Genomic DNA, 26,625 nt, shown 5'->3' with positions numbered 1-26,625 from the left:
CGAAGAGTGCCAAGGTATTTTTTAATTAAATTTAGGAATGGAGATGATCAGTTCATCAGAGCCCCTTCAAACAGCACAAGCTTATTAAAATGGAATATGCAAGTTGAAAGTCAATTCTGAAAGCATTATTTTGACTCAATCAAATGTAAACAATTTAACAGTATCATGGAGAGTGAGTTAACCGTTTTTTTTAAGCCCACTAAAAATGATGTCCAGATGTTAATCGTACACACATTTCAATGAATAACACTACCTGAAATTACACTGCACACCCAATTACCATATCGAGACGGCCACTCATGATATGGCAAAAATCTCGAAACAAGTTATTCTGTCACAGCAGTTGATATTCTCCCTCTTGTATGCAAACCAAAGCACTGTAGTGATATGCACAAAGTGGAGTAAACACTGCGGCATATTATTCACTAAAGTAACCAGAACAAGAATATCGGTATCAGCCATGACTTGTCATTGCACTCCATGTAGGAATGATTGGTCAAGGTTATATGAAGATCCATAATTTGATGCAATCGATAAATTGTAAAAACAATCATTGAAAATACCTTATATCTTAAAAAAAAGCTTAATTTTACTTTGCGCCAAGATGTGCCAGATTTTGAATAAGTTAACATCTCCAGATTTGTAAAATCAGCTTCAGTGAAACGCCCCTTCCTGTCATGGCGATTCATGTACAGAATGTATGCCAGTCAAATGTTAATTTGAAGAACCATCAACTTTAACTCACAGCCCAAGACATTTGAGGACTATCCATAGGAATGAGTCATGAAGTGGCAGTTTTGGAACAGCCTATTCATGAAGGAAATGGCTTATTTTATTTAACACCACACATGCAGTCCCACTTACGGTATTTTTCTGTTACTGCACAGGTGTGGAATGTTTACTTTGGAACACCCTCCTTTTCTGCTACAAGCTGTGAACAAATCAATCCGGACTATTCTGCTCTTTTCAGTGCCAATAATCTGCTGCCAAGTAACCAATTATCATGGGTCTCACTTAACCAAGCCAGGTCATTGCACAACATCTACACGTAGACACTAAAAACACTCCAGGTGACGCACAATAGGTGAGTACCATGCCAGTCATGAATTCAATAATACCAAATATTAAAAAAGGTTACTACAGTATAACAAAATGTGTTTAAGGATTAAAAAGCTTGTGAGCACACTACCACGAGGCAATGAGGAAACAAGATTTGGTACGATGCAAAATCTAGTACAGTTCTTACAAAAAAAACTTCTACTTAAAATAGCCGTTCAAAAAATAGCACGTAAAAAATAACCTACTGTAACTGTTAACTGTAGTGAATAAAATTGATCAAATTTGTTTTGTTTTTTGGAAAGTTTGGGTGGGGAAGATGAGGCACTTTCAGGTCATCTCAATGGATCCTTCCAAGTCAACAGGATGAACGGATCAGAGTTTGCCTAAAAAAGGACAAAGAATAAGCACACAGGTCAAGCAGACAAAATCGATTAAAATCACAGAAAGCAGCAAGATAAATCGGTAGCAATGCCCAGTTTCAAATTAAAGGAGTATGTGGCAATATGAATGCCACCAGTGTTAAAAATATACATATATTTATTTCACCATACATATATGCTAAGATAATCTTAACCGGCTGCTTGTTTCTAAGTGGGTAAATAAAAATAGGCATAACCTTTGTTGGTACTTTAGCTCTTTGCATAAATGTAGTGCCTTACTCATTTTAAACATGCATTTGTTTAAGAATCAATGTATTCCCAGTTCATCCATGTCTCACATTTTGTTCTCTAACTAAGGCTTTCATTGCATGTTGAAACAGAGTTGAAACAACTGCTCGGTAGAAAAAGAAAATTATAACTCTGCATCCATTAGCCAGCACTCATGCCCCATGATGGGCACAGCTGAATTAAGTAATCGGATCTCAAACAATGTTGATATTACATTACAGACTAATTGATGCAATAAAGGCTGTACTCCAGCACACATGTTTGCTAAAACCTCTGTGAAGGGTACCATAACTATGGTTACCCGCACATTAACAAAGTAAAGCGCTCTATTCCTGAGTGGATCATCCTGGACCCATGGAGAGTTGGGTACTCATCTTCTGGCAGCAGCCCAGCCTACTTTGCAAAAGTCACCTCGACTCGGCCACTCACCCCACTCACACATTGAGCACTCACTTTCTGATGTTGCTCATAGGCGCTGCCTACTCCTCTCCTAAACCCACCAACTATTCAGGTAGCCCTGTCCTCTGCACCCACATGAGTAAAGCATGAAGTTAGAAAATGTTCAACTGGCACAAAACCCTAATTCTTCCTTCAGGAAGCCACGACAGCCTTTTTGAAACCAGAAGTGTCGCAGCCAAACGAGGACTTTGTAACTATGACGAGGGTGCCCCACCAACGCTATTGTGACAGGAGGTGCGCGCTCACCTGTGCTGCGGTGGTTAGAGGTCCGAGTCGAACCAGGCGACGTGGCCGTTCTCAGTGGGATGTGGTGCCAGGCCGATGTCCACGTCAGGCCCGCCAGGGTGGGCTAGCTCGGGCAGCATGTCATGGAACTCAGGCCCATTGCCATGAGGCCCTGCCAGATCGTGGTCCATCATGGGGTCCAGACCCATAGGCTCCCCCATGTAGCCACCTGGAATAAGAACATAAGCTCCATAATGCATCAAATATCCAAACATTAAACATTTACATGCATCAAGTGATTTCCTGAGCATTGCGGCAGTGCCCATCTCCTCTTTACAGCCCTGAGCCAGTGGTGAAAATTATACATTACCAGAGGGAGAATCTATCCATAGGAGTGTTGACTACCTGTATACTTTCTAATTTTAGCACGCACAGCCACTGTCACATCCCCTGAAGTGACCGAAGTGTGTGCGAGTGTGCATCTGCCAATATAATTAAAATGTGTCCCTCAGTAACGAAAAGGTTCCTTTACCACTTTTCTAATAATGCATGTGGTTCATATATGCTCAAGCAGAATGAGAATACAAAAATGGAAAGTTTGTACATAGCCTAAGCTTAGTTTTATGGAAGTGTGGTTGATATGACGATGTATATTTACATCATATTGTTTGTTAATATATGCTTAAGACCAAAAACGGACTCATAAAAAGCAAGATTAGACAAAAGGTGCGCTTCTACGTACCTCCATGCTGCATAGGGCTGGGCCCGCTATGCAGGCTGCTGTGGCTGCCGTACATGCCGTCCTGGTGGTACTGCGGGTCACCCTGGTGCAGAAGGTCAGTGCCCATTACGCCACCCTGTTGTGATGCAATACGTGCAATTGTTTACAGGAGTGGAGACTGCTTGCCTGACCTGCGCCATGCTCAAATCCAGCGCAGCATGTCCCCCAACACAAATGAGGAAGGTTAAGCTAAATGGACGTATTTGGTGGTTGACAGGTGGAGCATAACACACCAGTCCTCATAAAAGTCTAAATTTGAATAAGCATAGCTGTTGTCTTTAATTGACCCTGCCACCAAGTCTGATGCAATTCGAAGGTTTGTCTACCGAATTTTGCTAAAAAAAAGGCAAAAGAGTATTGAATTTTGGTTCATTGAATGAAGGAATCGTCTGACCAAGTCTAGGGCACGAGTCAAATATGCCTTTGGAGCATGGAGCAGACAATCGTCATCAGGCTGTTTGCTGCTATACGGCAACAGACTTCTCGTTCAGCTGTTCGTAACATGTCTTCTGACTGCTTGGACATGGAGAAATTATTTTGACGCACCCTGCAAGATCTTCTGGCCAGGGTTGCACATCGCAGGGAAAATAAACATTTGTAAAAAATGTCCTTTTTTATACTGCACACCGTGTACCGCCAATACGTGCAAATTGCTGAGCAATCGTTTTAAAATTCCATCAATGCTCCAAAACTGGCACAGGAAGAAGGCCCACTGATGCCAACATTGGATTATAATTTAACAGCAGATGCTGCATGACAGATGTAATAAAAAATATTTTGCAAGTACATATCTAGGTTGCGTGTCTCAGGCTGTCTTGGTAGGAGTTAAGTATAATGAGAATACCGACTTTAAAATCGTGATTAGGCACATTGCCAAATCACTAATGGTGACAAGCTGGGGACAGCATTTAGAAATATGTACAGAAGCTTTATTTGGGTTGCGTATGCCTTTACAGTTGTCACCGATTACTTAGAAACATTTATGTTTTGAAATTAATACCGATGCTTGTGGATAAATAACTCGTGAAAAGTTCACCACAGCTGCTCACCTCACCCCACGCGTTTGGGTCATCACGGAAAAGTGAGTGGGTGAGTTCCACCGACAACCTCTTCTTGAAGTCTTGCGGTTTGTCCTCCGACATCCGGAACAGCACCGCGGCAGCGTATGTGGCTGTGGCGGCATTAATATTAACATAAAATAAAGGCAAGCGTGAAGTGCATATTTACATGTCCATCAACGAACAGACACCACATGTAAAACAAATGCAATGACAACCACCGTTTTCATTATACAAATAGAAAACATGTAAAAACTACGAGTCAACCTTTCAATAAGGTCACTCCTTCCCTATTCCTGCACCTGCTCAATAGAGCTACATATGACCATCTGCATTGGCTAACTCCATCCCTTGATTCCAAGTCCAAGCTGAAGATCTCCCTCCAAGGTCACCACTGCCTAGGACTGATCTTTCCATCTATGCAAAAAAGTCATTCACTCCAGTGGTCAACTTACCCCCCTAAACCTTCCAAAAAGACTATTAAACAATGTACTCTATGCATATTTTACTTAAAGTACTGTATGTGCAGCAATAATGTGGAGCTGATTTTTTTATTCCTAAATTCCAAATAAGAATTGAGCAAGAACATAAAAACCTATCAGCTTAAACCACCAGAATTCTACAATACAATTTAGATATGCAGAGCATAAAAAGAGAATGCATATTAAGATGCTATGAATACAAAGTTGGGATATTTAGAGAATCAGTCTGTCAAAGGCAAAATAACAAGTCTTGAGCCTAGACTTGAACAGGCCATGGGGGGCAGCAGAATAGATCGTGTGACCTCCCACTGACCGAATATTCACTGGGGCATTCATAAGAAGACCTTGGTTGCTGGACCAGAGCACATGGAGGGAAGTAGTGAGATGAGAGGGGAGAGATAGGCAGGGGCCGAGTCCAGGAGATCTTAAAATAAAATCTTCAAATTGTTCTGGGATTGGAGAGCCTGCGGAGGGATTGGAGTATTGAGGAGCGAGCTCAAATTTCCAAAGGCAGACCGACACAGCAGTACAACGCATCTACAACTCGCGCACGCCTCACCGACTCCCTCGTTGCGCGAGTGTAGGAGCTCCGTAAGCGGTGCCGTTGCTCCCTCGGTCTCAATCGTCTCGGCTGCTTCCTTCTCCTGCGCCAGCTCGCACAGGACGCCGGCTGCCACACGCTGGATGTTCTCGATGTTGGAGTAGAGCAGCTGGCAAGGAAGGATGGGAAGGCCTCTTTCTTTAACCGCATGGTTTCAGTGTAAGAGCCTGAAAGGGCCAGCTTTATTTCGGGTATGGCAGAGTGCAGCAAAGTTTTTGAAAAATAAAATCCATCCCACATGGGAACCATGCACAAGGCTGGCACTCCTCCCAAGGCATCCGGAGTTCATATAAACAAAAATGTGACCAATTCAAACACTGTGATGCACGTGGTGTTTAACAAAAACTCTAAGGGTTAGCAAGATTATTAAACTTATCCTATCTTTAGCCATTAACATCCTATTTGGCATATCCCACACAATGCCCTCCACTATTCACAATCCATTACCAACTCCATCCAGTTTGTTACAAATCTTTCAAACAAATCCAGCAATGTCATTGTCTACTTACCACTCTCGTCTTGCCTCCCATCAGCCTACCTCCGGTTAACAAATCAAATTTGTCATCAGATGTCCTGGCTACAGGTCCTGTCCAACTCCATGTAAAATTGTATTCATTTGTAAACTACCTCCGTTATCCTAGATTTCAGGCTCAAACATTTAGTACGCTGAATTGTGCCTCATCTCAAGGACATGAAACCACTTACAAGTGTAAGGGACACCGAGAGGCAAACCCTGTTAAGAAATGAATATTTGCTCAGCGGATCGAAATAGCTTGCGATTAACACTTGGCTACGTACGGTGCAAAATAAGTTCATACATACAAATAGCGTGCGCGACTCATTGGCGAGCTATCGCAACACGGGAGCCAATGTTGGGCGCACAATCCAATTGGAAGGTGAACAACCATTCCAATTAGGTGGGTCAGGGTTATTTTGAAGAGCCCAGAAACAACCAAATGCAAAGGGAGGGGTTGTTGGGAGACCGAGCATGGAAACCAAGGGGATTGGTGGAGAGTCGGTGAAAGTTCCAGAAAGGGTGTGGAAGAGAATAAAAATAGTGGCTGGAAAAAGGTGTAGGCACCCGAAGGCAGGAGTTCCCTCAAGTGTCACGTGCTGTGCTAAAGACAAAGTCCCAAGTCTTTTGCAGGCTGGAACTTCGTTACAAATAAACATTTCTACATAGCACATAAATGATACAATTTCAGGTGCCTTATAAAGTATATCATACACTATGTTGTCACGAGGTATTTACCCTATTGAAAAGTGCCCACAAGAGTGCCAAAACAATCATTTCAAAAATGAAACCGGATTTCCCCGACGGCTATCAGTCGGCCACGTATTCTTAATTAAATACGTCTGAAAATAAATGCATGCTGCAAAGTTTTACATAGGCCATGCATACATTTTTCCCCAATTTGTTTTATAAATAGTTGCTTTAGAATGGACACCCTACAAGTGTGCAACAACGCAATTGCATAAGATTCCCAAAACCATGGTAAGGAAAGCAGACAAACTCACCTGGACGAATAGCGGTACGGTGTTCAGGCCGCGGATAACACTTCGGTTGTGCGCGTCACGAGCCAAGATGTGCAGCGCACCGGTGCAGCCCTCGACTATCTCCTCCATGCGAATGCCATCCTACACAACAAGCACATGCAGCAGACACCAGTTAAAGTCATAACTTTACTAGCAACAATATTAATATTGTATATGAAGTCCACTTTTCGCTTCACCTTGTAAATCAGTGCTCCTCAATTCCATTCTGGAGAATTCACATCGTGTTCCGTTTGTACTTCTGACAGTTTAGAGTATCTGGCTGCTATAAAATTTCCACGTGATAAGCCACTTCATTGGGATTTTATTTGTGACCAGGTCGCTTCTGAAAAAGAGCTATGTAGCTCAGTGGGCCTTACCTGGTAAAATATTGTTTAACAGTTTTTTTTCCCATATCATGTGCTAAGCAGACAATTAGGTAAACGAATTTAAATGAGTATTACACGAAGATTAATATTTGTTTTTGGGATTAGGCTGTGGTAGTTTTAAGCCAAAATACTTGTCATTAACTCTCCACCTCCTGACAAGACTGTCACACGTTTACAAAAATTCTTTGTATACAGGCCAACGTACGGGCGTACCTCAATAAGATGTTTGAGTTGTGTTCTTGAAGACCTGAACGTTAAGTGAAGAATGTAATATATACATGTTTTCATACAAGGTCCCATTATATAACAGTGTGTTTAGTTTGTCGTCCTTTACCCGCACCTCCGATGAGCATGGTTGGCTATGTATGGTGTGAAAGAAGTTCATACATATAACACCTAAGGATGCATAAGAAAATATTTTCCGACCCAAAACCTGCTAAAATAATCCTTTAAGACAATTAAGATATTTTGATGTACATGGAGAATAATAACTAAACAAGCACTTACAAATACAATACACTGTAATTTAGTAACCAGAAACTGTGGTGTGTGTTATGCGAGGTGTGAAGGGGTGGAAGGTTATGGGGGAAGGGCAAGGGAGGGGAAGTAGGGGAGTGATGCAACAGTAGTAAAACTGGCTCATAATCAAGTGATTGCGTTATGAAACCGTGAGACCAGCCAAACAGCCTGGGACCATATAAAATGCAAACAATCGACAATTGTGCATTTATTATTAGTTGCTTTTTTCCCAAAAAAATATAATTTAGGATGTTCAAGTATCTTCACGAAACAAACGGCGCGTAAACGACTATCATATTACTAATTGACATAAATCAGGGCACACCTGGAATTTTCATATCTCCTTACTGGTGGCTTAGGACTTATCAAAACTGAATTTACAACCGATGACATTTCACTGACGACTGAGCATCGTCAGGGAGAGAACCTGGGAATCAAGTTTTAAATTACACACGTCTGAAATGTGAGGTTTATCAAGGTAGGACCCTGTGGTTAGACAAGTAAGCCGAATGGACAAAAATAAGCCATAACAAATTATAAATACAATAAAAAATGGGAGAGGGCTCAAATAGTTAAGCTTTCAATAAACATGATTCTATGGACCACCTCCTTTGCAATTAAATGAACCATCATGATAAAATGGACAATGGTTTTATACATGAGTATTTACAATGCAAAAAAAACTTGTATAACCGTCTTGTTTGATCCATAAGCCTCCTCATTCAAGGCTGCATGGAATAGTGCAAGAACAAAATCACATTTTACATTTGTAGTATTTATATATGTAGTCAATTTATTTGCTGATGAAAGCTAAGAATTTCTGTTCATTTAAGTAACAATGCATGTCAACAGCCTTCAATAGGAGGTCCAGCACAACTGCAGCAGCACTCACCACATACTGCGGCTGTCCATTGGCAGCCACTCCCTGGCGCTGGGTGTCCTGGTGGGCGCGCACGAGCAGCTGCACAAGCCGCGGGATTGCTCCGTGGTCTCGAAGCGGGGAGTGGTTGGCGGGCAGCAGTGCCAAGTTACGGATCAGCCCAACCACAGCCTGTAAGGGCACAGAGAATGCACACAAACAAGATTAAAGCTCCTAACCCACTCAAGCTGTTGTGGAACGAGTGCTGTTCTTGAACTCCTGACAACCATAAGACATCCAAAGTACCACCAGGCAGCCTTTTTCCAGAGGTGTAATCATTACGGGCATTGCAGAACAGATAATTACCTTGATAAGAGGCCAGCGCGAGGGTGGCTGCAGAAGCTTGACAGTGATGGGCAGGCCATAGTGGAGGCGCACGGCATTCTGGGCCAACTCCGCATCAGGGTGGCGGCTTGTGAGGTGGCGCAGAGCGCACACAGCTGGTTCAGTAATGTCCTCACGGTCACCCGCCTGCAGTACAGTCTGTACCAGTGCTTCGATACCACCCACCTGGGACGAGTGCAGTACGAACACACATCGCTCAATAAGGGCTTGCGAGCGAGGGGTGGCTCTCACAAGTAAAAGCATTTGAGGCAAAAAATGGATCGCAAGTTTGTAAATTCAAACCCACTGAAGCTAAAGGTGCCCAGGAGATGTGTGTGGATCTTTTGAGCGTTATTCCATTAGATTTTTGGGTTTTATCTGGGTACTTCTGTATGCAAAACTCACGTATGTGGCCCAACATCTGAAAACAATACCCATTTTGAAAGTCGAGGTTCAGCAAGGCTTTCCTATATGAAGAAAAAACATGATTGTCCTCATCTTTTCCTCTCGGTAAATAAGCACAATAAACTGAGCTCCAAATGCCTGTAGCCATCAATGGCCACCTTTTCAAGGATTCACTTCGTCAGCGGTGCGCTGGCTTGCTGAAAACACAGGCACACCTGGCAGACGACCATCTTGTTGCGGTAGTTGTTGCATGTGAGGTTGGAGAGAATGCCAGCTCCACATGTCACCACGTTCACATCGTTAGAGCCCAGCAGCTGCACGAGTGATTGCAGCAGACCTTCCATGTTCTCCTGGAGATTCACAACGCACAACTTACTGTCAGAAACATTCAAACTAACAATAGGAAATGTAAGTATGCGTCACCATGTTGTTTTCCTCTGCCGAAACTTGAAACCGGTCCAGTTTATGTATAAACTTAAACAATGTGTGTGCATGTATAGCCAGTTCTCAAGCCACTGCTGGATGATGGCCTCCCCAGACTTTGTGGGCCATGATGGATATTTGACTATACGTCACCACTGGTCAGGACTGATTAGCGAAGAATGGAGAATGCAGAACACTATTTCATGCACTGCCCTTTCACGTATGGTAGTTACCCATATAAGCACCATCCAGGCTCAACTCTGCTTAGCTTCCGAAACCTAATGAGATATAGGGTGCGCATTCAAGGCAACATGTTCATAAGCACTTACGCAAATGCTGATGGAAAACACTGATCTAGAAAGCCCATATGCTGATTTATACAAAATGTTAATATTTTTGAATTTGGCGAAGGATCCTCATCTGTTTATTTTATTTTTTAACTACCTACAATAAGGAGAGTTTGCTGAGTGACACCTTAGGCTTAAATGTCAACTGGCCACAATACCTCATCTCCTGACAAAGAACACAGTACATAACACAATTACAGCCATTATCGCTTTTTTGTGGGGGATACACATGTTTTTGACAATTTTAAAGTTCAATTCTGATTACTAACATGTTCACCTTTAAGCAGCTTTACAAAAGGCCATTTTACAAGAATTGCAAAGTTGTATAGTATACCAGTGACAGTGCAGTATACATAAATAGTCACCCCCCTTACGATGTTATTTGTCGTCAGAGTTAAGTCACCATGTCAAGACTCCAGTGGTCTGCAGGGTCTATGAAGCAATTATATACAATAGGAATTGAAAATAATAAATTCTTACAAGAGAGTTGATACATTCGTGAGCTGATTGATCAAGTTTAATAAATGAATCTATGTATGCCTACAGTAGTGTACCAGTCTACTGTGTGCTATACTGAAAAGCAAACAAAGCATCATAAACCACTCCGGCTCTCACGCCCGCCACAAGTATCCACAAAACCCCAGCCACCCTTCCCCCCACTGTTATTCATCCACACACCTTTCAGCAGCCTGAAATGCAGCACTGATGAAGGCAACAAGGGGCTGAGCATCTCATCCACTTATTCACAAAGAGCTTTCACTTCCTGTGACTAACAATGGTGCGTTGTTTACCTCCACGGCTCACTCAGTGGGGGAGCGGAGGTGAACATGGGACAGTGTTGGTGGATTCTTATTGATTTTATTTCACCAAGCCAGATGTTTTATCATGGGACCTCCCTTGTCAGTATCAAAATATAAGAATAGGTATTACCCTCGGGCAATAAAACGGGTGTTAAGATATTAAAACACCAAACAGAATCCTTTTGCAAGGAATCATGTCCAAATTACCCACATACTTGTGGTGAACAAACACTGGTAATATATGCATTGTTTTTTAAACTGATTGGTCCACACCAGATAGCGTTCTTTAGAACCTAGCCTCAAACAGCGTTGATGTTGCCAGCTCTCCTGAGAGTCAAATCACCTGCTTAGTGGCGGCGTCAGAAAGGTTACGGAGAGTCCACAGGCAGTTCTGCATCAGCCTCTGGCTCGGACTGGTCAGATGGATTCCCAGAGCCTGCATCCCACCTGTGGTCACAAGACATATTTGTGCCCCGTTAACATGTGTACATGTCTAGCCCTTTTCTCTATACATTTGCTGGAAGAGAGCCTTCCCCCCAATTCAATGCGAGTTTGTAGGAGTTCAATTTTGATTTAAAGCTTTCGTGACTGCAGGGATTCACATTCTTGGTTCTTTCGGTAAAGTCAAGTAGAAGGGAAACAATAAATTAAAAAATATAAAACAATAAAATGTGGTTTTCACACCTGATGATGATTGCTTGTGTTGCAGTCGAAACATCGTGAGAATTGTTTTATATTTATTATTTTATTGTTTCCCTTCTACGTGACTTTACCAAAAGAACCAAGAATATGGTAGGAGTTATTTGACAATACATCACCATGCTGGTCACGGTATGGGTTAAAAGGTGGGCAGTTTTTACATTGGAGCATAGTACAGACGACTTGTTTTCTGGAAATCATAAGTGTCTCAAATTTTGTTAAAGAGTCTTCGCATTGCGATGTTTGGCCCATTAACATTTGGCTTTATGGTCGGAGACCAGGGAACTCAAACACCAAAGCCTACAAAAGGGTCAAATTCAAAGCCCCACATTAAATATTAAATTGCTGTCCTGTCATCTCCTGGTCACCTTAAAATACCTGATATTCCCAGGCAGTTTCACAAGTACTAACCTGGCCCAACTTCTTAGCTTCCAAGATCAGTAGTAGTAAAGACATTCAAGTAAAAAAAATTGCTGTATTTCAGCTTGTACATGCAGAAAGCTTTGAAAATATTACACCATGTATATTGGAGAACAATATAACATTCGAATAGGGTCTTCAGTAAAAGCAGGCTATGGGCACCACTAAAAATGATAAAAATAAGCAATGAAAAAAATTCTGCCTTTGATGAAGCAAATCTAGATCACAGCCCAAGGCAGCAGCACAAAAGCTACGCACCCCACCACCACACTTTCAGGCAAATAAACAGGATTGAAAGGAAGGCAATTCATTTATATCAGCATGATCTTGCATCAGTGATTCGCAAAAAAGCCCACAACTCCCTCAGGGGAAAAGGGCTGAACCAGAAAATGCTGCGAACCATTGCATTATAGAATACAGCTGGGAATGTGACAGCCATGCACATAGAAATAGGTATATAAAAGAGCGCAATTAGGACATCCATTCTTATACATATCAAAAGGGACCCAGAGTATGCGCTTGTTCTGTCAGTGTACCAATAAACACAATTTGACAGGAACACAATTCGTTCCTCTCGCTTTAGGTGGGATAAAGTGTCAATTTTGATCCACTCATGCAAAGCAAGAGGCAAACAGTCACACCACTCCCTCCCATGCACATTTAAAATGGGACAGTGCAATCTTAATTGGCCAGAACATGAATTATAAATTATGTTAAATGTGGGAGGAAATTAAGTACCAAAATAGTGAGATTGGCGGAAAGACACCGCAACTGAACATTTGATATTCTTTGGGTCTTTCGGTAAAGTCACGTAAAGACAAAAGAATATGAATTCCTGCAGTCATGAAAGATTTAAGTTAAAATGTATTTTAATGACATGCGCTTTATAATAAAATGTCCAAATAGGAATTAAATTATCGTGCAAAAAATGCTACCGCTTTAACTTGTACATAACCTACTGCCGTAATTAGTAATATTAAGATCAGAGTTTATTGGCGCAATAATAATGAACTATTTTAAGCTACTGCCAATTTTTTTTTTAAACAAAATACTTCGTACAATTTTCTGTATTAAATAATTCAGACTCGAAGCTGTTTTGGGTCTACTGTCGGTGTCATTTTGCATCCTTTTTCAGTCAGATACTCTCCTCCCTCATAATGCAAGTTATTTTAAGTTTACCTGAAAAATCCTCAATGAATCTCAAGGTTATATTTCATAAAGGTGGGTTCTGCATAGGGCTATTGGGCCAATTCCATTGAAGAATATTTTGTATGTGTGAAAAACCATAAACCACATGTGCAAGAACAGTAACAAAAACATCTGCAGAAATAGGTTAATAAGCCCATTTGGCATAATTAAATCTCAACCATCTCGCGACCTTGCGGGTCAAGGAGTTTCACAAGTCTGCTTGACCCACCAACTCTCGTCTCCAAAGTGCTGGAGCATAGGCGTGCGCCATCATCATAATATATTCCCTTCTACTTTGTCCCCTGCATGCAGCCCGCATAACTCACCAGCCTCCACAATGGCAGGCTTGTTACTGGAGCACACGGACAGCACTTTCAGCACCCGGCTGGTGGTCCACAGCAGCTTCTCATAGCTGTAGGTCCTCATGATGTGCACCAGCCCAGTGGGGCCCCCACTGGCAAGGATGATCAGCTGTGGGGATAAGGGTAGTTTAGTCAGCCTTGCATTAATCAAATAGCCATGAGCAATCCACTGCAAGGGATTAACATTTTTTTTTTATAATTGTTACATGGAACAGATAAACTGGGGCTACAAGAATAAATTACCAAAATACATTAATAGGGGAGCTAGACAAGGAGACATGTTTTCAAGGTAGTTCAGTCTTGTATTACCACTACTTAAAAAAAAGACACGATTGAAATCTTACGAATGGCACTAAATTAGGTAAGATGAAAAAAATATTTAAGGTTAAAAACAGCATATTCCGATTCATATATTCCCATTAGCATTTAGTACAGCTTACATCAAAATGAACACTTAATTGTTTTCATACATTATGTAAAAAAAATATTTGTATATTTGTTTTATATTACAGTTTAACTGTCGCAGTGCTGGACTTTGGAATCCAAAAAACTCTGGTCCAACATTATATACGAGCATTTTTTCAATAAACAGGCTAATTAGGATGGTGAGCTGCCTCACACCTTGCTCTCCTGGTTGCCATAGGCCAGCAGCTGCAGGCAGTCGGTGGTGATGGCAAGAAACTTCACGTTGCCCTTGTTCAGCAGGGCCACCATCTTCTGTAGCCCGCCCGCCAGACGCACGGCCATCTTGCTGCCCTCCTGGTGCAGCAGCAGGTTGTGCAGCGTGGTGATGGCGTAAAACAGCACCGACTCCACCGGACAGCTAGTGAGAGTGAAGCCACGTGTTAACAAAAAAACCCAGGCTCGCTCAATGCAGTACGTTATTTGCCACGACGCACTGTGCCTCAGGTGTTTCACGTTACAGTGAGGGGAAAAAAGTATTTGATCCCCTGTTGATTTTGTACGTTTGCCCACCGACAAAGAAATGATCAGTCTATAATTTTAATGGTAGGTTTATTTGAACAGTGAGAGACAGAATAACAAAAAAATCCAGAAAAACGCATGTCAAAAATGTTATAAATTGATTTGCATTTTAATGAGGGAAATAAGTATTTGACCCCTCTGCAAAACATGACTTAGTACTTGATGGCAAAACCCTTGTTGGCAATCACAGAGGTCAGACGTTTCTTGTAGTTGGCCACCAGGTTTGCACACATCTCAGGAGGGATTTTGTCCCACTCCTCTTTGCAGATCTTCTCCAAGTCATTAAGGTTTCGAGGCTGACGTTTGGCAACTCGAACCTTCAGCTCCCTCCACAGATTTTCTATGGGATTAAGGTATGGAGACTGGCTAGGCCACTCCAGGACCTTAATGTGCTTCTTCTTGAGCCACTCCTTTGTTGCCTTGGCCGTGTGTTTTGGGTCATTGTCATGCTGGAATACCCATCCACAACCCATTTTCAATGCCCTGGCTGAGGGAAGGAGATTCTCACCCAAGATTTGACGGTACATGGCCCCGTGCATCGTCCCTTTGATGCGGTGAAGTTGTCCTGTCCCCTTAGCAGAAAAACACCCCCAAAGCATGTTTCCACCTCCATGTTTGGCGGTGAGGATGGTGTTCTTAGGGTCATAGGCAGCATTCCTCCTCCAAACACGGCGAGTTGAGTTGATGCCAAAGAGCTCCATTTTGGTCTCATCTGACCACAACACTTTCACCTAGTTGTCCTCAATCATTCAGATGTTCATTGGCAAACTTCAGACGGGCATGTATATGTGCTTTCTTGAGTAGGGGACCTTGCGGGCACTGCAGGATTTCAGTCCTTCACGGCGTAGCGTTACCAATTGTTTTCTTGGTGACTATGGTCCCAGCTGCCTTGAGATCATTGACAAGATCCTCCCGTGTAGTTCTGGGCTGATTCCTCACCGTTCTCATGATCATTGCAACTCCACGAGGTGAGATCTTGCATGGAGCCCCAGGCCGAGACTGACAGTTTTGTTTTTCTTCCATTTGCGAATAATCGCACCAACTGTTGTCACCTTCTCACCAAGCTGCTTGGCAATGGTCTTGTAGTCCATTCCAGCCTTGTGTAGGTCTACAATCTTGTCCCTGACATCCTTGGAGAGCTCTTTGGTCTTGGCCATGGTGGAGAGTTTGGAATCTGATTGATTGCTTCTGTGGACAGGTGTATTTTATACAGGTAACAAGCTGAGATTCGCAGCACTCCCTTTAAGTGTGTGCTCCTAATCTCAGCTCGTTACCTGTATAAGACACCTGGGAGCCAGACATCTGATTGAGAGGGGGTCAAATACTTATTTCCCTCATTAAAATGCAAATCAATTTATAAAATTTTTGACATGCGTTCTCCTGGAATTTTTCGTTGTTATTCTGTCTCTCACTGTTCAAATAAACCTACCATTAAAATTATAGACTGATCATTTCTTTGTCAGTGGGCAAACGTACAAAATCAGCAGGGGATCAAACTTTTTTTCCTAACTGTAAGTTCATTTAAATATTTCAATCAGATACAGACACTGAACAAAAGCCTAAACAGAATACCTATAGACAAGGCTCTATGGATGTTCATTGAAATAATTCATTGTTGCTATTTACTATGATGCCAAGACACAAGGTCAGTACCAAATTAAAAAAAAAACTGTCCTCTGGCACTTGCATAATTCACACTTCTGAGATGAGGGTTGGTGGATCAAGCAGATTTGAGATACAAACAAACCTGCTGAAAATGACAGCACAAGTGTGACTGAAAACATCTGTACAAACGCTTGAGCGTTAATCTGCTGTGTATGAATCCCCTCGTGTGCAATTTCCTCCCACATACAAACTCTTTAAATTGGAAACGTAAAAACATTCCAAAGCATGTAGAGACTACCTTAAGCTCTCCAGGATAAATCACCAGCCATGATCAAACCGCTGTTGGACAAAGGCCTTCCCCCCCAATGCTGCTGCTTTTCCGAGATGCAACAATCAACCTAGCACCTGCACTCGAGCCAATTTTATTTCTTCACATTGGACTTTGTCTCGTGTCCCCCTCTTGGTTGCCACTCTAGTCATTCTCCACCAGGCCAAGGCCCTCCTCCCATCACGCTTGAAAGTCAAGCGATCGCTGTACCTGAGCAGCTTGACAAGGGCGGGGATGCCACCGGACTTGAAGATGGCGAGTAGACCCTGGCGGTGGTGCGAGAGGTTGTGCAGGGCACCAGCAGCGTAGCGGGCGGTCTCCATGTCGTTGGTGTTCTGGGCTGCGCGCACGAGAGCCGACACCATCTGCGTCGACCCCATGATGGCGTGGCGGGCAGCTTCCTTCTTTGACAGCTGGTGCACCATCATCGCAGCGTGTCCCATCACAACCTGCACATCAGAGTGGTAGATAAATTACATTAATTCCCACTCGGCAAGTAAATGCAGTTGACTGCAAAAAGTTTTACATTTCTCACGGAAGGTGTGGCGCAGCAATGGACCAGATAAAGGCAACCGACTGCATTTGAAATGTTATGAAATTAAAGAAAAAAAGTGATAAATTAACTCCAGGAGTCCGTCGTCAGGAAGAACGATCGTACCATAGTTTCTTATACCTATACAACAGAGTGCTCGTTAAAATGTTAACCGGAGCCCTTCAGTGATATAAAATTGTCACCTGCCAGTGTTATAATTATACAAGTGGGCATCACAGACAAGAGCCGCCAGGTTAAAATACAAAAGCCTACACATCCACGGCACTGATGAGCGATTGGCAAAGATCAGAAAAACAAGAGCTGGCAGCTGTACTTACCGGGTCGTCATCGTTGAGCAGCTTAGTGAGCTCGGGTATGGCGCGCGTGGCCACCTCGGCGTCGTCCTGGTAGTTGATGAGGTTCACCACGGCCTGCTTCAGCATCTGCGATGGCTCGGCCAGGCGCTGCACGTTGGTCGGCTGCTCCGTGTCGAACTGAGTCGACGGCACCTGGACGCCCTCCTCCAGCGTCTCCGGGAACATTGCCGCTCGGATGCGCTGGGCGCGCGACGACGCAAACTGGCTCTCCACGTCTGGGCGGAGAGACGCCGGCGCCATTGGTCCACTCATTGTTTATACAATACAACTCGCAAGACAATTACAAATGTGGATTTATATAGCATCTAAATACAAATGCATCTCTAGGCACAATTCAGAAAGTGCGCATATAAATTATGTTGAGACGGGGTCTTTGTGAGAGTCTACAAAATAATAAGATTTTATGTAGACTATTGTAATGCGACAGTATACAGAAAAAGTCTGCATATTATTTTGTGGAGAAAAATATGAAGCGAGATCTGAGCGAGTCTAGAGGTCCTGACGTGAGCCTACAAGTTTATATTTGGGTCCATGGATTTACATCAAACCCTTATGGATCTCTGTGCGAGTCTACAATACAAGATTTTATATAGTATTTAAGCACAATCGAATCTCAAGACGCTGTGCAAAATCAGTATGCGCATTTCATTTTATAGGAGGTAGCCATTGGCAAAGAAAAAATATCTTGAGCCTGAACTTAAACAGGGGCAACAGGATATCACTGGGGGGAGTTCCCAATTATGGGGCAGTATAGGGTAAGTAATAAGGGACCTTCCACCGAGCAAGAGGTTAACTGGGAGTTTAAAAAGAATGTCTTGATTGCTGGAGTGCACGTGGAAGAGTTGAGTGATACAAGCAGCAAGAGGTAGGCAGGGCCGAGCCCATCGGAGGATCTTGAAGACACTGAAAGCAATCATGAAATTTACGTGGGATTACAATTGGGAGCCAGTGGAGTAACCAGAATACGGGAGTGAAGAGTCTGGCAGTGGTAATTTGGATGCGCCATTCTCACAAAACAGATGCACACTTTTTCAGGAAAGAGCTGATTTGTGCAAAGTACCTGCCACATTGTCGGGAGTGAAACCGTGGTTGAAGCTCTGCTCCCACTCATAGGTGATGCGCGTTTCATCCCCCTCATCAGGGTTTCCCTTGCCGCTGAGCGATGGCGCTGTGGTGTTGACGCCAGACTGGATGCCAGAGTCCAGGTAGGACTGCTGCTGCCATTGGGTCACCTGCACTTTGCGGTCAGGCTCCATTGCCATGTCGAGCTCCATGAAGTCAGCTGCAGGGCAAAAAAAAAGGTAAAATTTTCGCACGTAAACATATTGGCATCTGAAGGACAAACGCAGGGGACCGCCACCCCCCTTTTTGTATAATGGCACAGCCGTTTGATGACGCTGCACTTCACTAATCCCACTGGGGACTTCCCCCCTCGGCGAGATGACCAACCCAATTTTATGCAGACTTAAAAAAAGCACACATTTTATCTGGCTCTTCTGTATTATGTTAAACGGCCCGTAAGATGTACATCCAAGCAATTTTAGGAATTCAAAAAAAATTCAATATTTTCCAACAGGCAGCATGAAACATAAGCAGAATGAATTAAGACAATTTGCAGTTTCCAATCCCCGCACAGGATGGAAAATAAATACTATGGAGGTGGCTAAAAATTTTATTTCAATTGAAAATACAGAAGACCGAGCCAGAAAGGGAAGTGCGATTCTTCCCAATTTACCCCAGGTGTACTAAAGCCGTTTTTTACTGCCTTGAGATCCTTCATAAAAAGCGCTACACAAATGTCATTATTGTTCATTTAAAATCAGGTTTGGGGACTAATTAAAACAGAAAAATTTAATGTATTGGAAATGAGTGATACAGTGCGACAACACAACCCAACTGCAATTTAAAGAATGTGCAGTGGCTGTTTGTCGCCTACAATTGCAATCATAATGCCATCAACCTGCAATAATAACTAGCACTTCTGCATACACCCAATATCTCAGCACACGCATATTGGTTATTAATGCTTGCTCTAGGGGGCCCAGCACTTGGCCTTCAATGAATCGCTGCTCTTTCATGTCAATGCTACTGTTGGAAAAATGCAGACTTTTAGCCCGGTGCGTCATTATGGCATTGCCAGTGAACAAGAACCAGTGTCACTCGACGGGAGAGGCCTATTAAAAATCCAACTTGATCCTCGAGTCTAGCCCATAGGACAAAAGACTTTAAGGCTTGGCTAGTGCTGAAAAAAATGTCAGACTTATTACCAGAAAATTTGAATAAATCCCCTCATGACCTAATTAAGATTCATCTTTAGTAAAAGCAGAATAAGCTGTGCAGATACTGTCCACGACACACGGTGGTGGATCGTTGGGTTCAGAAGGTGAAACAGTAAACTTGAAAGCCTATATTGGATACATTGTGGTCATGTTCTAATCAACATGCAATGCTGAAACTAAATATCAACATCACATGGTCAATGAACAAGACTTGAGAGCTATTATTTTAACAAGTCAAATGGAAATTAACAATGTATTCAATTTGGTGTGAATGTCAAACACGTGACACCCGTTTCTGGGGGGGGTCAGCTTTCATGTTTAACAAAAAACAAATAGGTCCACTAAACATGCACATAATTGTCATTTGACTGCTCGGACACGTTGCCTTTTCATGAAAACATGAGTTGTTTACTTCTTTATATAATTAATATTGCACTTCAAATCAAACTTACGTTGTACAGCCATCTTATGTCCAGAGTTAGAGAGGGTTCTGTAATTTCAGAGCAAAGCTGTTGTAAGCCTTCACCTGAAAAGAGTAAAAACCACAAAACATGTCAAGATAAGCCAAAAATGACAATTCACTTGTGTGTGGATCGGAGATTTTACCACCGAGTACCAAAGGAACTATGCTATTAAAACATTTTCAATAGGGGCATTATTATACTGTATTACTGTATGTACACTTTACACAATGCCGTTTTTATAGAAAGACATTTTTCCTGTGCAATTAAAGTTAAATATAAAACATATAATTCCAAGTGCATCTAGGTAATGCAACAAGAGGCAGAACCAGACATTTGTGGATTGTGCCATGTTCTGCTTTATAGCAACGGCACATTTCCAGTGATGGCGTTGGTACAAGTGGTACTAAAATTGCAAGCATATACCTACAGGCGTGTTCCATATCATCTCACCTCAATGTCATGTTTACGTGCCTGGATCAGAACAGAGACCAAGCACACACCTTTCAGATTTCCCAAGCATACCAAGAGCTTTTTTTAAAATCTAATTCAAGAATGTAACAAGCACTAACCAACCATGCAGACTGACACGGGGCTCAACATCCAACATATGGCAAACACTTAAGTCAGCATTGCCTGTAAATTCCAAACACATCTGCAAATCTATACATAATATAAACAGCAACAAATCTCATCAATAGCCATGATCAATCCACTGCTCGATGAAGGCCTCCCATAAATCTGTCATTCCTCACGGTCTCACCTCTGAAAGATACAGGCTGACATCTCTTATACACATGGATTTACGGTTTTATTAGTCATTCAAACGGGTGTTGTAACCACATGCATTTCTAGACCCCAAAAAAATCGTAGGTAGGTGGGTGGGCACCCTCTATTTTACTTCCAGTATGTTTTACATTGCTCAATGCCATGACTCACAAATACCTTCCATTACCACCGCTCAAAAACCTACACTGCAATTACTATGACAACTGCGTATTATAGGAGATTAACTATTTACATTCTTTCATAGTGAACAAACGTAACAAAAAAAAACCTCTTGGCTAAAGCGATCCATGCAACGTTACTGGCATGTGTGCGTGTGGGCACTTAGCTCAGTGGCAGGTGCAAATTCTAACCAGACGGTGTCAAATGCTTTCGGGAGGATTTCTGCACAAGCACAGAGCGCCAGAAAGTTGGAGAGACCCCATATTCAGTCGGTTCTCACCCTCCGATGACTGCGGTCCACAAAACAGACCTTTGTCCACTTTGTAATTTCCTACACCGGGATTATTTTAACTACACATGGATTGCCATTAATATTAGATGTAATTAAAAGTGTATATGCCTACACATAAAAGCAAGTACAGTTTGTAGTACTGTGCAATGATTAGTTATTTAAATAATCATTTTGGAAGAGTTGCAAGCAATGACATAATCAATTATTTAACAACGCTCTCAACCTGTGACACTAACACTTAGTGAATAAACAATGTACCCTTAAGTATACCCAACACTGCTGCCAGGAGGGATGCCAATATTAAGTTTAAAAAAAAAATACTTGGGCTCTGCTACTTCACAAATGTAGAGCCTAGGACTACCAATTCAGTCGTCTTCAGCTACAGCATTAAAAGCAGAATTGCCGCCAGGGAGACGTGAAATGGAGGTACTGTACAACTGTATCAAGGGCCCCCCAATAAAGGACGGCTACAATATTTAAAAATAAATAAAATATTTACATGATGGTACTGTATACAAATTCCTCTGATAAATCCTTAATGTAGAGTACATTGATATCCAACGCAGCCATTCTATTTTTTTCAATCGAGCCTATCCCAAAGGCATACGCGCTTGGTAAATATTTGTAAAACGCTGGGTAGAATAAAAGTTTCCCTCTTTGCAAACACTGATGCAGTATGGGAAGAGATGCCCCCCCCCAGCCAACACGACAAACCAGAGCTCCACATTTCTCTTGACGTTCTGATCAAAAGTTTACGCCAAAGATTTTTCCTTTATACAAAACCAATAAATTAACATAATTATCTCATAGTACTGGTACCTTTCCCAAACAGAGCTCGCTAAAAAAGAACACGATACTGCATTTGGAGTTGTGTTTACGTGACAAATCCCTTACTAATTTGGCTGTGTCGGGTGGTGGAAGGGTTTCGACACATTACTTACGCGATCTAACCCAACAACCTTTATTATGGACTCTACTGCAATTCCTAAACTATTGTTGCTTTAGTTTCATGCACGGTCTACTTACCTCCCACACAATTTGGTCATAGAAGTCGGCAAAGAAGCCACGATTAGTCACAGGACTGCACGTAACCACAATTACCAATGAGGATTGGAATTCAGCACATCCACATGATGTGGGGGTGTGTTTCTATTTCTGTCCAATCCCTCTACATTCCAACGGACATTGGGGATACCACAAAACATGAACTACTTTCTATTTAACGCTTTAGAATCAATCAATATACTGTAGTGCGAACTCCCAATTACCTTGCATAACTCAACTGGTATAGTGTAATGTGGCTTGACAGTTTGTATTATCACAAGTACACACTTATGGACTTGACTTTCCAAAAACAATCCTCTATGGTTAGCACCCATATCATCTGACCTGTCAAGGAATTGGAATGCCAATGACCAAGGAAGCAATAAAAGCTTCGTTTTCTTTTCTGTACCAAAGCCTCCAACTCCAAACAATTATCACTACTGTAAAGCACAATCGGAAGTAAAGCACCCACTTTCTTACTGTACAGTATTTAATAGCCTTCAAAGTAAAATCAATAGAGTCGATTGGTGATTCAGCACTCACGATTTACTCCAGGTTACGCAAAACGGCAGTCAATTCGCCTCCTTATTACTACTCTTATCACGAATACAACACACCATGATTATTCGAACTGCAATCTTCACTCGTGTTGAAACTCACGCTACTAGACGGACCATTTCATCTCGTACTGTGTTCAACCACCACACTACCTACTACTCGTCAAAACAATTAGCGGGTTCTCTCCCCCTCCATCGTTTCTGTTCACCCCCAAGGTTCTGTACAACCTTGGCCATCTCCAGAAACGTGATAACGCCTCTCTATTTACAACTTTTAGTGCCGTTTTATCGCCAGAAGCTTTGCGTTGTGAGTCTATGCTCAACAACCATGAATGACTATACAGTATATTCAGGTAACCGAATATAATTATTCAGTAAACTCAATGGCATATCCTGTATATGCAAGCCTATACACCTCAAAATCACACGAAAGGGCCTTTCTTTCCCAAGCCTCCCGTAAGCAAGATGTCCTACACACTTTTACATTCAATAAAACACTTTACAGTATTTTTCAAGCGCATTAGTGTACAATAACACTAGCTCTTCAATCTCCCAAGCATTGGACTAATTGTTTTAACAATAGTCGTGTTTATATTAAGTTAGCGCATTCATTGTAATGGGTTTCAAAATGAGCCAAAACTAACCGATCCCATTACTACAATAACTGCATGTGCCACAGTGCTGTGCTACATTTACATCAACTTGTTACGACTTAAGCATCAACCTAAAATCCAGACGAGGCCACAAGATGGGTTTTTGCCATATGGAGATGTAAAGGTTCTCAAACTGGTTAATGGTACACTATCTACAAAGACCGTGTGAGCACACGCACGATCTATAGTGTGGGAAAGCCCACACTCATATCTTGTGTACGAGTGGAAGATTCTGGCCTCTTGTTCCCACGCAAAAAAAAACAAAATGTAGCCAAAAGCGGACAACCAGCGTAATTTTATTCATTTCTTTCCCCATAAAAAGTGTGGAACTGTAGTCACTACATTTGATAGTATTTTACATGCACCGTAGGTGTAGTATTTTCACACTTTTCTGGTAACGATGCTAAAACCGATAAAGCGTTGTTCGAAATCACCAGTTCAGAAGGCCGATGGAGCCAAACGTAGTTTATTTTTTGGGTGTACTGTACAGCCCTTTATCAATAGAATGTTGGAGGACCGCTCCTCCCCCACGAGTCCTAAAGGGTTATTTGACCATACTTCACCACACTGGTCAAGAGTGGGCTTGTGAAGGCGGGGAAGCATAGAAGTACTGTATACAAGTGATGTACTTTAAATACAACCACATTAAAACACACTTACATAGATCCTTTTATAAAGCGACGCAATATCAGAACCGCTTATTCGTACGTGGTTCCTTGAACATTGGTCAATGTTAAAACATTTAAAATCCACTAAAAGACAAAGCATCCTTGGGGTTATGGAGATCCCGGGCATAGCGTGGTCTTAAGCGGTTCAAGCTAATCACAAAATGTACACAAATTGTACACAGTGTACATCCATCGCGCGAAAGTACGTGTATTAGTAGATATGAGGGCTCATGGAGATCAGACAAGTTAACGTCGCGTTATATACGAGGAACACTTTAAAAAGTACAGCCACACACAACACAAACAATGACGCGTTACAGCATTTAAAACACAAACACGATACGATCGCCTTCCTGTAGGCAAACAAAAACAGTCGCCACCGTTAAACAAATCGCACGAATAAAAAAACCACACGATTACAGTATACGTGATAGTACAATGTGTGTATATAAATGTAAAGTTAACAACGAATAACCACCACGGGCCTTCAATAGCGAGACCATCACCGCATTATTCAAGGCGGTTTGACTCAAGTCGAGTCTCTGTGGGATTCTAAACAAACAAAACCCTACAATAAGCAGCCTTTACAACTCAACCGTGTCGATGTACTCTTTACACAATTACAACAATATAGATTCAAGACATCACCAAACAAATAAAAAAAACGACATCGCACGAAGCAGCCGCGTCCGCTTCAACGTTACCACCGCCCCGCGCCAATGATAAACTATTCCATTTTTATTTTCTTTACCATAAAACATTCACCGACCGCCTCACCTCACCAAGTGGTCGCGCCACTGCCCCCGGCCGTCGTTTGCTTATTGTTCACGAGTCGACAATGTTTTAAATGGTTTTAATCGCGGGTCGCCTCAGACCTCACGCCGAGAGCGACGCAGGACGGCGAACGGAAGGGGGAAAAAAAACCTCGATTGAAAAGAGTTCCGGTTGCCGATACCGGCGGAGTAATACGCAGCGAGCGCGCGCGCGCAGCGATCGGGTTGACCGCTTCACACGTGGCCGCCCGCCAACATTAAGGGGGGGGGGAGAAGGAGGAAAGGGGGAGGAGGAGAAGTCCGCCTTGTGCTCCGCCGCAGCTGAGAAGTAGTGCGGGGTGACGTCATCTCCCTTGTGAGTCACGGGGGCGGGTGGGGGGACCGTCACGACGCACGCCCCCCCCACCCCTCCCCCAGGCCCGACCACTTTCCAGCCGCTTGTAAATTGCAATGAATGAGTCACCGCTCGTACCGGCCGTGGTCTATTATCTAATTAAATAATTACACTAATTACATAACTAATTACAATGGAACACACAAAAAAAAACCCTCCCCAGGAACAGTTTTGTTTACACTCTTTTAAAGACGGGCTAGCACGTGCACCGGCTGTCCTCGCTGTGCGAAAAAGAGCTTAATAGATCATCGGATTCCTCCGGTTTCCATAAAGATTCTGTCTGACCACTTACCCGCGTGGCCATGGCAAACTGATGATCAGTTGCCGTGCAGGACGATCTATGTCAATGGACCTGGCGGTGCCGCTTGTTGTGTTCGTGTGTTGAACTTCTCTCGCACCGTACGTAGCCAACCGCGCTCATCGGCGGTGCGGGGGAAGGACAGCAAACTGAACACCGCAGAAAGCGCTTCTAAAGAAGTGAGTTTTCAATCGAAATGACGATGATTTAAAAGTGCGTAGCTCCAGTGGCTTCCCAAAATCGGAAGGCAAGAGCGTTCCAGACGGCCGCAGAAGCGCGTCTGAATGCGCGCGATGCGAGTGACAGCCTTTGTTGGATGACCAGCAGCCAAAAGACACTGTACCCTTTTGTTTTTGTCAATACTGCTGAACGAGGGCCTTGGGAGCTGTTTGGGCCATACCTCACCGCACTAGACCAACGCGGCTTTGTGAAAGTAGGGGGAGCCTAGCAGTGTGGTACAACGATGGCTCCATTTGCCCTGTGACCCACCACGTGGCCTGTAACGTGAGCACGGTGAGAGCTCATCCGAGAGCACTCCAAGTCTCCACGCATCTGAACCGAGGAGTTCAAGCCACCAGCCCTGCACACATTTCATTATTGCGACACCATCTATCACCGGAGCTGCTTCTGAGTCCACCTTAAAACGTTCCATGCCATGTTAGCAGTTTAGCACGGAGGCTTTCGCGACCAATATTATGCATATTGGGGGGGGGGGGGGGGTTAGATCGTGTAATCTATAACCAACAAAAACTCTTATGGCCATTTTAGCGC

General features: G+C 42.9%; 1 protein-coding gene across 4 annotated transcripts; it reads right to left on the bottom strand.

Moving 5' to 3' along the window:
- Window positions 1–1,100: 1,100 nt before the first annotated feature.
- Window positions 1,101–25,307, bottom strand: LOC116943828 (catenin beta-1-like). 4 transcript variants are annotated; one of them, XM_032957062.2, is made up of 17 exons: window positions 25,172–25,307; window positions 20,219–20,292; window positions 18,548–18,769; window positions 17,449–17,702; window positions 16,789–17,027; window positions 14,283–14,484; window positions 13,626–13,770; window positions 11,336–11,439; window positions 9,638–9,772; window positions 9,000–9,203; window positions 8,667–8,825; window positions 6,852–6,971; window positions 5,292–5,442; window positions 4,242–4,363; window positions 3,154–3,268; window positions 2,433–2,640; window positions 1,101–1,442 (listed from the first exon to the last, which is right to left on the bottom strand). In XM_032957062.2, exons 2-16 carry the CDS (start codon window positions 20,229–20,231, stop codon window positions 2,447–2,449), a joined length of 2,379 nt encoding a protein of 792 aa, XP_032812953.1. In that variant the 5' UTR covers window positions 20,232–20,292; window positions 25,172–25,307; the 3' UTR covers window positions 1,101–1,442; window positions 2,433–2,446. The 4 variants fall into 4 exon arrangements, with proteins under 4 accessions (XP_032812953.1, XP_032812956.1, XP_032812954.1 ...); XM_032957065.2 differs by having other exon boundaries at window positions 3,154–3,235; XM_032957063.2 differs by having other exon boundaries at window positions 25,167–25,295.
- Between the last annotated feature and the right edge of the window lie 1,318 nt (window positions 25,308–26,625).

Source organism: Petromyzon marinus, chromosome 19 (genome assembly GCF_048934315.1).
Source record: "Petromyzon marinus isolate PM22_M1 ecotype Great Lakes invasive population chromosome 19, UKy_Petmar_22M1.pri1.0, whole genome shotgun sequence".
NCBI classification, from domain to species: Eukaryota; Metazoa; Chordata; class Hyperoartia; order Petromyzontiformes; family Petromyzontidae; genus Petromyzon; species Petromyzon marinus.
The sequence above is the reverse complement of the archived record's forward strand: the minus strand, read 5'-3'. Positions and strand labels throughout refer to the sequence as shown.